Raw genomic sequence first — 15827 nt, forward strand, 5'->3', positions numbered from 1 at the left:
AATAGATTACTACACCATACAAAAAATCTTTATAAAAAAAAAAAAAAAAAAAAAAAAAAAAAAAAAAAAGGTACTGTAAATTACTATGTTAAAGAGGAAGTAAACCCTGATGGGTTTACTTCCTCTTTTTTTCCCTGCAAAGGTAAAGCATAATGGACTACTATGCATCGCATAGTAGCTCATTATGTGTCACTTACCTGACACAGGAGCCAGCGAAGTCGCCGCTGTCACCTGTAGTCCGCCGCATCCATCTTGGTTGTGGCGTCTCTCGCAGCTCCGATGAATGACAGCGGAGAAGCCGCGATGACGTCACTCCCGCGCATGCGCACGGGAGTCGCGTCTCGGAGCTCCGACGCTGCCATTCGCCGGAGCCGCGATGACGTCACTCCCGCGCATGCGCACGGGAGTAGACAAATTTGGCAAATCCATTCTTGGACTTGCCGCATTTAGTGCGCCTGCGCGCCGCTGTCTACGGCGCATGCGCCGTAGACAGCGGTGCCCATTTTCGGGCAAATATCTCCTAAACCATATAGGTTTAGGAGATATTACTTGGACCTACAGGTAAGCCTTAATCTAGGCTTACCTGTAGGTCAAAGTTGTTTGGAAGGGTTTACTTCCATTTTAACTTAGAGCTGCACGATTAATCGTTAAAAGATTGCGATCTCAATTTGACCTTCCACACAATCTTAATTCAGAATTTCCACAATTCATGTAAAAAGTGTAGAGCAGTTCCCCTGCTCACAGCTGTCAAAAAAAAAAAAAAAAGCAGCTCAGCACTGAAAGAGACAGATTAAAAAGAAACACTGTATCTTCTGAGCTGTCCTTCTGTTTATTCATTTACAGATCAAAAGGATGAATTTTGGTCTGCAAATAAAGTCAGTTTAAAGTTGTAAAAAAATAAATTAAAAAAAAACACAACCGGCAGGACAAAGACATAATGAGCTAGTATGCATCACATACTTACCTTAGAACAAAGCTGTTGCAGCGGTCCCCATACCCCTATGTGACTGACAACATGCCTCCCGACAGGTTGGTTGTACACAAGTCGGTCGATAAATCGACTTGTATACAACAAGATAGCTCATACATGGACCAAAATTCAGCTGGTCCCTGCTGAACTGGCCTAATTTCAATCCAGGTATGGCCAGTTTTAAGCTTAAATTGGCCATATACTATACCATCTGACTGCTCAATCTAAAATTATTATCTTAAAGCTCACCATACACGTTATATTTTCTGATAATCTCCTTAACCCCTTCCCGTCCAGAGTATTCTTAAAGTGGTTGTGAATCCTTACATATATGCAGTGAAGTGACTGGCCTCAGGTCAGGGCTCGACAAACCCCGGGCGCCAGGTCGCATTTGCGACTAGAATTTGCGTCCTGGCGCCTGGGGCAACACAGCTGGGGTATCCTGTCTCCGTGTGGACCTCGAACTCCGCCGTGCGATTGCATCGGGCCGCGCCGGCCAGTAATTGAAGCCGCGGCTTTGTGGCCTTCTAAAGTCTTTCCATAGTCTGGCGCCATCTTGTGGTGGATGTTGAAATTACAACCCATCCAATAATGCTAATCCTAAAGGAGCTTCAAAGCCCTGCCTGTTTTTCACTGCCTGCCCATTTCATTCCCAAAGTGAAGAGAAGGAAGTGATTGCGGGCATCATCTGGCACCTTTTGCCCAACGATGAGTGTGGTAGCTGGTAAATAGCTTCATTCATTCATTATATATAATTTATTTATTATTTTTTTCATAATAGCTTTTATTTTTAGCTGGAGGTCCCGCCCCTGTCACCATTTTTCTCTTGGTGTCAGGAACACACATCACAAGTGAGTCATGCTGATAGCAGAAGAATGAGACAGCAGACAGAAATTACACTTATGCTCTCGATTGAGACAAGTACACACTATAGAAGAATATGCTTTGTTGTTATCTGAGGTTTACAACCACTTTAAGGCCTCTTCCACACAGGAGAATTTTAAGGCTATATTCACACCCATGATTTAGGCCAGTGTGAACTGCAGCGGCAGGAATCCCCGCTACACCTGTGAGCAATAATCTATACTAAACTATAATCACAGGTTGCTGGTGGTCACAGCTAGAGCTGGGCGATTTTCTCCAAAAAAAAAAAAAAAAATCTGCAAAACTTGATTCACGAATCAAATCAAGTTTTGTTTTTTTATTTGATGGTCAGCGCCGATCCTGGTGAAAATAAAAAAAAAATAATAAAAAAAATAAATAAAAAAAAAACGATTTGCTGAAAATTTGAATCGATTTGACCTCTCAACTCGATTCAATTTTTTCCCCAGCCCTAGTAACAGCTATTTGCAGCTGTCTACACAGCCAGCGATAACTTGCAGCGATTGCTGCTGGACACACACAAAGAGCGCCCAGCAGCAATCACTGCAGGTAATCAGTGGCTGGTAGAGAGCTGCAAATAAAGACGACTGTCGGCACCCTGTCATCATAGTGAACGGGGCAGGAGGCCGCACCCAGCCGCAGCAGGAATCAGAATATTCTTGACACTGCAATTCACACTGGCCTAAGTCGCAGGTGTGAGTGTAGCCTTACTGATCTGAGCACAGGAGCATTTTTATATCTAGGTCAATTTTTCTCAACCATTTTTCAGTCAAGGCACCCTTTAAATTCTGGACAATCTTGAGGCATCCCCCTTCAAAAATGTAAAAAATTCAAATAATAGTTTTACATATTGCAGTGTGTATGTCAGCCAGTCCGACAGACACCGGCCAGCTCCTGATCAGCACTCTCAGCCATTGGCTGTCCCTCTATCAGACCACAGCAGGGGAGATCGCTGTACTAACACTGTATCATTCAGTTTAGTTTTAGAAAAGAAAACTAAACACTATTAGTGTGTACTAGGTAGAGATGCACAATTCTGGCCAAAATGAGAATCACAATTTTTTTTGCTTAGCATAAAAAGATCACGATTCTAGCGACGGAAAATCTTTCACATTATACAAAAACATTGGGCTAACTTTACTGATTCGTTTTTTTTTTGTTTTTGTTTTTTAAGTAATTTTTTCCAAAAAAATTGCATTTGAAAGACCGCTGTGCAAATACAATGTGACATAAAATATTGCAACCACCACCATTGTATTCTCTAGGGTGTCTACTAAAAAATATATATATATAGAATGTTTGGGGATTCTAAGTAGTTTTCTAGCAAAAAAATAATATTTTAACTTGAAACCAACAAATTTCAGAAAAAGGTTTAGTGTTTAAGTGGTTAAACTTCCCTAACTTACACACCTAGTCTATTCCATTGACAAATTGTTACAATGTTTCTAGTTAAAGTGGGGTACCCCCTAAAAAAAAAAAAAAAATTTTAAGTCAGCAGCTACAAATACTGCAGCTGCTGACTTTTAATAATAGGACACTTACCTGTCCCAGGGTCCAGCGATGCGGGGGAACGAAGCCCCCCCTCGTTTCCCGCTGCGCTCGAGGCACCATCATGCGTACTGTGGGCACCCGGCTGTGGCTTCACAGCCGGCATCCACTGCGCATGCGTGAGTGGCGCAGGGCGCCGTGATATGCCGTACAGTCACCTGGGATACGTGACAGGTCCCAGGTGAATGTGTGGCGCGAGGTGAGTGATGTCACCAGCCAGGGAAAGGATGAAGGCAGACTACGAGGGACCCCCTAGCAACAGGTATTTAGAGGTGAGTAAAAACATTTTTTTTTTTTGCCTATTTTTTTTTATTTTTTTTTATAGAATTTTAAGCAACTTTTTATTTTTTGGTGGCAACACCACTTTAATTTCACTGCTAAAGAATGTTGTGATTCTTGGCAGAGTGCCTGGATTTTGTCTTTCTTTCTTTTGACTGCTGTGGCTTCAGAAGAGCAGAGAGAATTCGAATAGACAGAATCGCAAAAAAAAAATTCAAGATTGCAACGGGGAAAAAAAAAAAAAAAAAAAAATTGCGATGATTCTTGACTAGGCTTTATTCTTTCAAAGCAAATGCACTTTTCCACACTGGTGTCCACAAGTATTCTAGCATGTCTCCCTCATTTTTTTTTACTCCCTCACACATCTAACCAGACCCCAGTGCTGATAGAGAGGGGAAGTGGGGGTCAAACAAGGAGTCTGTGGAGGTACCCTATGTAACCAATGATGTCAGCAGTTAGGATGCTGGTGGCTGACCAGCCCAGTGCCCAAGGTTGTAATGTTGCACAATGAAAACTTTTGGCTTTGATTCAGTGCAGAGAGTTCTCTGCTCAAGCTGACAGCTATCAAAAAAAATAACCTGCCAAGTTTCTCACAAGAGCGTTAAAGAGAAACATTGTAACATTTAGTTCTTTTAGATCAGTGGTCCTCAACCCTGTCCTCAGGGCCCACTAACAGGCCAGGTTTGCAAGACAACTGAAATACATCACAGGTGATATCATTTGTTGCTCAGTGACTGCAGTATTGTAGTCCGCATCTCCCCAAGGTAATACGTAAAACCTGGCCACTGTGTTTTAGATCAAAGGAATGAGCTATGGTCTGTAATGAGGTCAGTTTAACTACTTAAAGACTAATCCTTTTTTGGCACTATATTTGCTGCATGATTCTGGTTAAAATGAGAATCACTATTTTTTTTGCTTAGAAGGTAGATCACGATTCTCACGGTGTAACATCTTTCACATTAAAACAAAATTGGGCTAACTTTACTGTTTCTTTTTTTTTTATTATTAATGAAAGTGTATTTTTTCCCAAATGCAGTGTGACATAAAATATTGCAGAAATTGACATTGTATCCCTAGAGTCTCTGCTAATTTATATATATATATATATATATATATATATATATATATATATATATATGTTTGGGGGTTCCAAGTAATTTTCTAGCAAAAAAAAAAAAAAACAATTTTAATTTCAAGTGTCAGGAAAAAATTTAGACTTTAAGTGGTTAAACTTCCTGCATTGCAGATTATTGTGATCTTGAATAAAGTGTTTCACAATTCTTTCTATGCAAAGAATTCTCTCTGCTCTTCTGAAGCCACAGCCCTCAAAAGAAAGGAAGAGAAAAACTGGGCAGTCTGCCAAGAATCAAAACATTCTTTATCAGTTGAACTTCAGTATAAACATTGTAACAATTTGTCAATGGAATAGACTTTGTAAATTAAAAAAGTTGAAACACTAAACCTTTTTCTGACATTTGTTGGTTTCAAGGTAAAATCTTTTTTTTATTTTTTTGCTAGAAAATTACTTGGAACCCCCAAACACAAAAAATATATATAAGTAGACACCCTAGAGAATAAAATGGTGGTTGTTGCAATATTTTATGTCACACTGTATTTGCGCAGCGGTCTTTCAAATGCAATTTAAAAAAAATAATAAATTACTTTAATGAATTAAAAAAATAAAATAAAACAACAAGTTACCCAATTTTTTTTTTTTTTTGGTATAATATGAAAGATTTTACGTTGCGTAAATCTTAAGAGAATCGTGATACTTTTATTCTAAGCAAAAAAAAAAATTGTGATTCTCATTTTGGCCAGAATCGTGCAGCTCTACTGCATTGTTATTAAAAACTTGGCAGACTGCCTGGATTTTTTTTCTTTACACAGAAGTTTATCCCTTTGACCTAAGAAGGAAGTTAGTTACAATGTTTCATGTTAAAAACTTGGCAGACTGCCTGGATATTTTCTTTTGACAGCTAAGTGAGCAGATAAGTCTCTTCACTTGTATGAAAGAATCGGCAAACTCTGCAATAGAGATTGTCAGGGGGGTTGAATCGAGATCACGATTTTTTAACAATTAATTGTGCAGCTCTAATATAAATTATATATTTATATATTAGTAGAGACCTTAGCGAATAAAATGGCGGTTGTTGCAATATTTTATGTTCCACTGCATTTGCGCAGCGGTCTTTCAAACACAGTTGTTTTTTTTTTTAAACAAAAATACACTTTAATGAACTTTAAAAAAAAACTAAACAGTAAAGTTACCCCAAATTTTTTGAATAATGTGTAAGATGATGTTAAGCCACGAGAATTGTGATCTTTATTCTAAGCAAAAAAAAAAAATCATGCAGCTGTAGCATTCGGCAAGGCACCCCTGAAGAACCCAGATAGCATCCTGGTTGAAAAAGGCTGACCTAGGAGACAAAGCACACAGCTGAAGTACTGAGCCATAAAATGAAAATAGAACATTTTACGTGTAAGTGCATTCATATATGCGTGTTACCACGTCAATACACATGTTTATGTGTTTATACAAGCACTGCAACACTGGCAATGGAGAATTTGAAGAGTGTTTACGCACACTTGTGTTTACCCAAAGTCCTTACAGAACATTTTAATCAGAATCTTTCTGTCAACATGATCCTGAATATAAACATCAGTAAATGATTACATCCGTGTGCAACTGGCCCAAAAGGTTTCAAATCCCTGGGGGGTGGGAAGGATCATGCGACTACTGCGATTAGCTATCACATTGGTCATATGACTGGGAGCTCGCTGACTAACGATTATTGGCGATGACCGGAGGGCTGGCAGAGGTAAACGCGCTCTCAGCACGGAAACATCGGCCACGTATATGTGGCGTATTGGCAGTAAAGCTCACCCTTTTGCCAGCACACGTGTTACAGAAGCAGAAACAGGTTACAGCCCACCACACATTACAATCAGCTTGTACAATCTCCTTTAGATCTACTGACAACAACTATGTGGTATAAAAGAAAGTGTGAATGGATACAAGTTGATTGAATAGATCAGGTAGGTCCTCGTATTACATAGGATTGGTAACTCAAGTTGATTGTAATATGTATGGTGAAGCTTTACACTATGAGGACAAACCCAAGCAATCCATTGCATTAGTACCAAACCAGGGAAAGCCTCCCACTTCATAGCTGGGATTGTATAGTGTATGGTCACTGCGTGTTGTCTGGAGCTCCCCTTTAATAAGAATGATGTAGAGTGGTTAGAGCAGTACATGGAGAGCTGTGTCATTCATGGAAGCCATCAGTAAGCTGTCACCGTACAATACCCAGACACATACAGAAAGTTTTCCATCTTGATCCTGACGATGGCTCCCTCCACATGATGGCTGCTCTCATCCGGCCGCCCTATCCCCAGTCTCGTGCCATCGGATTTCCTTTTGCCCAGCTGGGTCGCCATCACAACCCTCTGCCAGCAATTCTGTACCTAGTGTTTTCACTCCCCACCGCTTCCTGCTACGTCACTTGCCGTCATTCTACAGGCGCGGCCATTTTAAATGAGGGCAACTAATTCCTCCGGACAACAAAAGCTTTCGCCTGCATGCAATTTGCAGATAGTTGTATCAGCGAAGAAGTCCTGTGCCAGTCAATGTCTAAAACAAAACAAGACAAGATCGCATAATGAATAGTCTAAAGAAGCGCTGAAAGGAATCCCGGAGAATGAGTGTTCTCGCGAGATTAAAAGTCTTCACCTGGGATTGGTTACCCTGAGCGCGCGGAATTGACTGAGGCGGGAGAGATTGGAGCTCTGTGGTGGTTGATTCAGCTGCTTCTCAACCTTCTGGGGCAGCTAATTCTTAGGGGAGTGTGCTGCTGTTGTGAATGAAGGAGGACAGTTGCATAAACTGAGGTGGAAGCTTTCAATAGAGACTATTCAAATAATTAAATTTTTTTTTTTTTAGCTTTAGATAGATTGGAGGCAAGCACCAGACACTGTACCAGAGAGCCCATGTAAGGCGGGTTTCAGCTTGTGTTAGGCTTCATGTACACTGGACGTTTTTACAACCTCTCCTGAACAATTTAACTTGACAGATAGTAACCCGTGTTTAAAATGTCCATTTTGCCGTGTTTACGTTTAGAAGCATTTGCAAAAAAAATACATTTTAATATTTTTTTTTTTTTTTCAAAATGGCGAAAAATGAAAAAAAAAAGCCTGTAAACTAAACACGAGTTACCAACACTGGGGCAGTACGCTTGCAGGACAGGAAAAAAACAAGTCCTGCAAGCAGCATATTTGAGGTGGTGTGGGAGGGCTGTATACACTGCCCATTTAACTGAGTGGGCATTGCTTCAGAAGCACTGCAACATGGGTGGGTTTTAACCCTTCTGCCACTAGCAGGGGTTAAAAGCGATGCTAAAATGAAGGTAAAGCACTGGTAAAATGAGCAGCGCTTTACCGCCAACGAGGCCATGACTGCAGAGAGAAAGCACCCTTACCATTCAACGTGTTGAACACAGATCCTAATGGGAGTGCTGATTACCACTTGCTGACTGCACTATAACTGAATTACACCTACAGCACGGTTGTATAGTTCTTGGATGCCGTCATCGCATCCACCACGCTCCTCTTGTGGGGCATGGCCTGTGATCGCAGCGTCCAGCGGACACCTCTCTCTCTTGTTCATTGACTCTTTACCATATTGAGGTAAAGAACCAATTAGCGGCTCTTTACCACATGATTAGCTGTGTCTAATGTCAACAGAAGCCAGTTATCAGCACTCCTTTCCTCATACTGACAGCATGATGAGAAGAGAGCCTATAACCGGCTTCCCCAAAAGGGACCTGTACCCTGATTATCAGAGCAGTGCCCATCAGTGCAGGCTCATAAGCATACATCAGTAAAGGAGAAGAATTACCTGTTTGCAACTATGAAAACATGATTTCTCTTATATTCACCAACCAACATAGCTCCTCTCTTAGCCATTGGGTTGTTATGCCCACCACTAGGAGAATACTAGGCATTACTTGTTATGTAACTCAGAACTCTTTAGTTCCGCCCAGGGGGTGGTCCCTTGGGCAACAACTCTCCAGCCTGCCATGCAGTCATCAGTTTTATTTTGCCTAGTGAAGGACCTAGGAACCCTGCGGGCTCATCGGTCCATGCTTTTTTCTGCAGAAGCGTGACTTTTTGTGCAAGATGATTGATCCTGTGATCTGCTATCAACAGCTGGCTGTGTGACAGGCTAGATACTCATCCTTGTAGTCTTCCCAGTCCAGTCATCGAGCGTGTGCAGGCTGCAGCTACGCGCTAGGCAGGCCACGACGAAACCTCAGCTCCAGAGGTGGTCGTAAGCTTTTATGCTCCGGGGCATACATATGACCGGGCTACTGATGTCTGTGTCACAGTATGCTGGGCCAACAGCCACCCTGTACTGATCAGTGAGTGGGTCTGTGATGGAATGTCCCCCAGCTCTTCAGGACTGGTAAATACAGTTCTCCCTGCCTCGGCAGGGCTAAGCAGTTGGGCATTCCCTGGGAGGTCAATTCGGGGGTCCCTCACCTCCCTCTCTTCTCCCCCTGTCCCCCTCTTCCTCCCCCCCTTCCACTTGGGGATGCTGCTGAGCAGTGTGTGTCTATGCAGGGGCTGCCACCTGGGGGGGTTGCGCTGGCTAGCTGTGTCGTGGGTCCTGTTCTGCATGCCCCTGGAAGGTGTCTGTGAGGCCATGCTGGTTTCCTGCGCTGCGCTCACTGCCATTGTTTTCTCCCTGTACCTCATGGATCTGCATTCGTCAGCCATTTTAGGTGTGGGTAAGGGCAGCATGCTCTCCTGGGCTTCAGCGGCCATTTTTCCTGGTTATTGTTCCAATACAGGACACTGGCGGCCATTTTCTTTAAGCCTGAACACTTTTTTTTGGTGTTCTCTAGTGGCAGTAATGTGCTCCTGTGCGCTCAGTCATTTTCCCTGTGTTTTATGTCCTTGTGCTGGAAGCTGGGCGGCCATTTTCTTGAAGCCTGAGCACACTTTAGAGCGGTTTTAGCGCCATTTTCAGCTGCTTCCACCGACACAGCACTGTTTCCTCTGCATCTGGGAGCCAACAGGGACTACAGGCACTACCTGCTGGATAGCACAGAACCCCTCAGGGTGGTGAGTCCTGTGGGAAAGAGCCCCTCAGCCAGCAGCAGTAAGGAGGGTGGGACTGTCACTGTCCTAAGTCCCCCTTCGGGTGGCAGACAGGGTAGGGTCAGCATGGCTTCAGAAACTGGTGTTTCTTCCCCCGAAATCCAGGCAATTGCAACCTGGTCGCCTGCGGACTGGGCAGTGCCCCTGGACACCCTGACGGCAGTCCTCAATTCGTTCGTTGCCAAGATGGAGGCAGCACGTGGGCAAAAGGGTGCAAAAAGGCAGCCCCTGCCCCCCCCCCCCCCGTCCTCTGGGGAGAGCTCTGACGCAGACTCGGGTCCTGCTGAGGCTGGTGACCCCTGCTCTGTCTTGTCAGATGACACTGACCAGGACTGTTTGGACAGTGAGGATGAGTCCCCGTCCGTGCTAGACAAAGCGCTTGTTGGAGCACTTATCACAGCTGTGCGTGATACCCTGAAGATTCAGGAGCCAGCAGATCCCTCTGCTGATGTAGCGGTCCCCTTTGGGTCCCGCAAGCCAGCACGTTCACCTAAGGTGTTCCTGTATCTGACTTATTTTGACAAGTTAATTTACAGGGAATTGAGTCTTCCACAACGGACCTTTTCGGTCCCCAAATCCATGGCGGTGCATTACCCTTTTGAGGAGAGCCTTCTCAAGAAGTGGTCGGCTCCTCCGGTCGTGGATCCCCCAGTATCCAAGTTAAATAAAGTAACTACGATCCCGGTAGAGGGGACTCCTGCATTTAAGGATCCAACGGACAGGAAGGCCGAGGCAGTGGCTCGTTCCTTGTTTTCGGTGGTGGGGTCCGCCGTGCAACCAGTACTGGCATCCGCACTTGTGTCTCAGACACTGAGTGGGCAAAACTGTTGAACTGTGAATTGGGAGAGCAACAGGCTTCTCCTGTCTGTGTGGAACTAGCAGACCAAGGCCTTAAGTACGTTTGACTCTTCCTCTGTTATCCAGGGCTTCAGTGTCAGCAATAGTGCTGAGGCGCCTGATTTGGTTAAAATGCTGGTCTGCTGACCAGGCATCTAAGAAAGCCCTGATGGATCTTTCCTTCCTTGGTGACTGGCTTGTCGGAGCCTCGTTGGATGACATTATTAAAAATGCCACTGGTGGTAAGAGTACCCTACTCCCACAGGCCAGGAAGGCTAAGGAGCCACGCCGTAGGCACGGGCCCTCTTTTTCCGCTTACAAACGGATTTTTCGTCCGCCCGGAGCTTCGGCTAAACGTCCCCAGCCCGACAGGACGACCACAGAAGGACAAAAACGTCTCTGGAACCGCAAGCCTGCGAACAAAAGTGCTACAGCATGAAGGTTTGCCCCCACCCATGTCACGGGTGCGGGGTTGCCGTCAGGAGTTTGCAGCCCGGTGGTCCTCTCGACTATCTGGCCAATGGGTCTGCGATCTGATTTCCTCCGGCTACAAGATAGTTTCTCTCTTGGACGCCAAACAGATTCTTCCCTTCCAGCATACCCATATCCCTAGCTCACTGGGAGGCCCTCTTGGAGGCAATAAGGTACCTGCTGAGTGGCGGGGTGGTTGTACCGGTTCCGGAATCGGAATGTTTCCATGGATTCTACTCAAATCTGTTTGTGGTTCCCAAGTAGGAAGGGGTACGTCCAATCTTGGACGCAAGAGCCCTCAATCACTTTGTGAAAGTGCAGAGGTTCAGAATGGAATCAGTTCGCTCAGTAGTTGCTGCACTCAATCAAGGGGACTCTCTGGCGTCTTTAGACATCCAGGATGCGTACCTGCACATACCCATATGCCTTTGGCATCAAAAGTTTCTAGCAGTTTGTGGCTCTTCCTTTTGGTCTGGCATCAGCCCCCCGAGTCTTTACCAAGGTATTGGCTCCAGTTTTGGCATTGCTGCGGCACCGTGGGATCGCAATTCCTCCTGAGGAGGGCATCTTCCATCTCAAAATTAGCGGAGGATGTGGCGATCACCATGCAGACCCTGCAAGAATTTGGGTCGCTCTTGAACCTAAAGAAGTCGGTGATTGTACCGACCCAGCGTCTGGAGTACTTGGGCTTGCTGCTGGCCTCTAGGGAAGCGAGAGTTTTTCTCCTTTCAGACAAACTGCAGACTCTCAGATCCGCGGTAAAACTGCTGATGAACTGCAAGTGGACGTCGCTCTGCTTCTGCATGCGAGTCCTGGGACTCATGGTAGCCTCCTTCGAGGCAGTACTATATGGCCAGTTCCAGACCAGAGTCCTGCAGAAGGAGATTTTGACAAAATGGGACAAATCTCTGTTGGCCCTGGATCGACAGATCCAGGTGAGCCAGTCAGTCAGAGATCCACTGATCTGGTGGCTGAGATCCCCAGTGATTCAGTCTGGGAAGTCGTTCCTACATCTGAAGTGGACAGTGATCACAACGGATGCCAGCCTATCTGGCTGGGGTAGAGTGATGGGGGTCCAGTTGGCTCAGGGCCTCTGGTCGGCAGAAGAATCCATGTTGCTGATCAATCTGCTCGAGCTAAGAGCGATCAGGCTGTGCCTCTCCACATGATCGATGAGACTTCAGGGGCGTCCGATCAGGATCCAGTCAGACAACTCCACGGCTGTGGCATACGTCAATCACCAAGGGGGAACAAGAAGCTCAGCTGCCACACGGGAGGTCGCTCACATACTTCAGTGGGCAGAGCGACATGTACCGTCCCTGTCGGCCATTTACATCTTGGGAGTGGAGAACTGGCAGGCAGACTGAGTCGCCAGATGCTGGACCCAGGAGAATGGGCGTTGCATCCGGAGGTATTCAGGCTACTGTGCCTGAGGTGGGGCACACCAGACGTGGATCTTCTGACCTCCCGTCTCAATCGGAAAGGTGCAGAGATTCGTGTCCAGGGCAAGAGATCCATGGGCAGACGCGCTGGTGGCTCCGTGGGGGTACCAGTTGATCTACGCCTTTCTTCCACTGAAACTGTTACCACGTCTGATCCGCAGAGTGGAAGTCGAGGGGATCCCAGTGATTCTGGTCGCCTCAGCATCCCTTGTATGCAGACCTAGTGCGCCTGGTGGCGGACACCCCATGGTGACTGCCGTTACGTGAGGACCTTCTGTCTCATGCGCGAGAACAGGCGGTGCATGCTGGTCGCTCATATATTCCTATATGAAATCCGCAATCGATCACGGATTAATCAAAAAAAGTCAGTTATCTAAATAAACCTTATAAAAAATAAATATGCATCCTAAAAATGTTAACAGTGGGAACTCCGCTTTAAACCACTTGGAGACCAGGCCTTTCATGACACTTTTGTTTAAAAGTTTAAATCAGTATTTTTTTGCTAGAAAATTACTTATAACCCACAAATGTATATCCTTTTTTTTTCTTCTTTTTTTTTTATAGCAGAGATCTTAGGAAATAAAATGGTGGTCATTGCAGTTTTATCTGTCACACAGTACTTGCACAGTGGTTTCTCAAACACAATTTTGTGGAAAAAAAAAAGTTTTTAAATTAACAAAAAAAATAAAAAATGCATACCTGAATTTTTTGTATAATATAACAGATGATGTTGTCTCGAATAAATAGATACCTAACATGTCACGCTTTACCATTGCGCATGTTTGTGTAATGGTGACAAACTACAGTGCTTAAAAATCTCCATAGGCAACATTTTAAACGCCGTTACAGAGGAGGTCTACTGCTAGAATTGTTGCTCTCGCTCTAACATTTGCAGCGATACCTCAGTATAGTGTGAACACTATCTACATAAGCGTGCATGACTTAAATATGTGTTTGCTTCTGCGTGTTAGCACGAAGGGATGGGGTGCTTTAAAAAAAAAATAATAATAAATAATTCTCTTGTTTATTTCATTTCTACGCATTACCCTTTAAAAAAAAAAAAAAAAAATATATATATATATATATATATATATATATATATATATATATTTTTTTTTAGCACTTTTATTCCTATTACAAGGAATGCAAAAATTCCTGGTAATAGCCAATCTACTCTTTGATCGCCTCTGTGGCCAGCCTGCCGGTAGCGTAAGATAATATGTGAGGAGAGCTGGTTGAAACGGTAAACCCGTGAGACACCGATGAGAGGGGGAGCTCCCCTCCCGCCGCTTAAAAATGCTTATGAGCCGCTCGGAATGCTTTTAAGAGACAGCCAGCCATTGGCTGAAAAAAAAAATACTGGAGTTATGCCTGATATCTTCAGCCATAACCTCAGTAAACCACTTACAAACCGCAACTTATATACAGTGGGGGTCATTTACTAAGATAGATGAGCTGCGCCGGTTCATACCTTAATTGGTGCACCAGGTAAATCATTTAATTGAGCGTGTGAACGGAACCCCGCAACAAAATGTAAAAAATAAATGGCATGGGGGTCCCCCTCAAAATCCATACCAGACCCTTATCTGAGCATGCAACCTGGCAGGCCGCAGGAAAAGGGGGGGACAAGAGCGCCCCCCCCCCTGAACTGTACCAGGCCATATGCCCTCAACATTGGGAATCAATGCTTCATCCCCACAACCCTTGCCCAGTGGTTGTGGGGGTCTGTGGGCAGGGGGCTTATTGGAATCTGGAAGCCCCCTTTAACAAGGGGACCCCCAGATTCTGCCCCCCGTGTGAAATGGTAAGGGTACCCCTACCATTTCACAAAAAAAGTGTTTAAAAATTACAAGAGACCGGTTTTGACAATTACTTTATTTAACCGGTTCCCGACCAGCGCACGACGATGTACGTCGACAGAATGGCACGGGCAGGAATATTGGCGTACAGGTATGTCCAATCTTCAATGCCGCCCTGCCATTGGTCGGGACCCCCGTGAGTCCGGACGTGGGACCCAGGGACTCGATCGCCGCGGGCATCCCCACGATCGTCTCACGGGACGGCTGAATATAGGAAATGCCGTGTAAACAGCATTTCTCCATTCTGCCTAGCAACTAGTGACACTGATCTCTGCTCCATGTGATTGGAGCAGAGATCAGTGTTCACTAAATGAAAGCCCAACCCCCCCACAGTTAGTAACACACTTCAAGGAACACTTAACCCCTACACTGCCACCCACTGGTTAACCCCTTCACTGCCAGTGTAATTTACACAGGAATCACTGCATTTATATAGCAGTGATTACTGTATAAATGACAATGGTCCCAAAAATGTGTCAAAAATGTCCGATGGGTCCCCCACAATGTCGCAGTCACAATAAAAATCGCTGATCGCCGCCATTACTAGTAAAAAAAAAAAAAAATTATTAATAAAAATGCTATAAAACTATCCCTATTTTGTAAACGCTATAACTTTTGCGCAAACCAATCAATAATCGCTTATTGCGATTTATTTTATTTTTTTTACCAAAAATATGTAGAAGAATACGTATCGGCCTAAACTGAGGGAAAAAAATGTTTTTTTATATATTTTTGGGGGATATTTATTATAACAAAAAGTAAAAAAATAATGCGTTTTTTTTTCAAAATTGACGCTCTATTTTTGTTTATAGCGCAAAAAATAAAAACCGCAGGGGTGATCAAATACCACCAAAAGAAAGCTCTATTTGTGGGAAAAAAGGACGTCAATTTTGTTTGGGAGCCACGTCGCACGACCACGCAATTGTCAGTTAAAGCGGTCTGGTCTTTGACCAGCAAAATGGTCCGGTCTAAGTGGTTAAAGTCTTCTTCTTTCTGTCTTCTTCGGGTCTTCTTCCTTCCTTTCCTTCATCCTTCAGTTTCTTCCTCTGCTTCTTCCTCCAATCCTCTGCTTCTTGCTCCGGTGTTCTCGTCCAGCATCTTCCCCGCTTTGTTTTTGGGCCACTCCTCATCCATGGGAGGCTCCCGCTGCGTGGCGCTTCTCTTCTTCTGACAGTCCTTATATAACAGGGGCCACCCGGTGACCATGCCCCCTCTGACGCACGGTTCCGTTATACAAGTATCTGGGGGGGGGGGGGTCTGCACTGAAGTGGGGTGTGTCTGTACTGATGGGGGGGTCTGCACTTGGGAGGGGTGTCTTTACTGATGGGGGTGTCTGCACTGCTGTGGGGGGGTCTGTACTACTGAGGGGGGTGGAGTCTG

The 15827-nt window shown here is 44.6% G+C and overlaps 1 protein-coding gene across 1 annotated transcript in view; it reads right to left on the bottom strand.

Moving 5' to 3' along the window:
- SMC5 (structural maintenance of chromosomes 5) overlaps positions 1 to 7190 on the bottom strand; it is a 133656-nt gene extending 126466 nt beyond the window's left edge. The window contains exon 1 of the mRNA XM_077474956.1: positions 6999 to 7190. Within this exon, the coding sequence (XP_077331082.1) occupies positions 6999 to 7117 (119 nt within the window). The 5' untranslated portion in view covers positions 7118 to 7190. The remainder of the gene's footprint in view (positions 1 to 6998) is intronic.
- Positions 7191 to 15827: the final 8637 nt, after the last annotated feature.

This window comes from Lithobates pipiens, unplaced genomic scaffold (genome assembly GCF_037356315.1).
Source record: "Lithobates pipiens isolate NorthernLeopardFrog02 unplaced genomic scaffold, aLitPip1_a1.2 Scaffold_13, whole genome shotgun sequence".
NCBI lineage: Eukaryota > Metazoa > Chordata > Amphibia > Anura > Ranidae > Lithobates > Lithobates pipiens.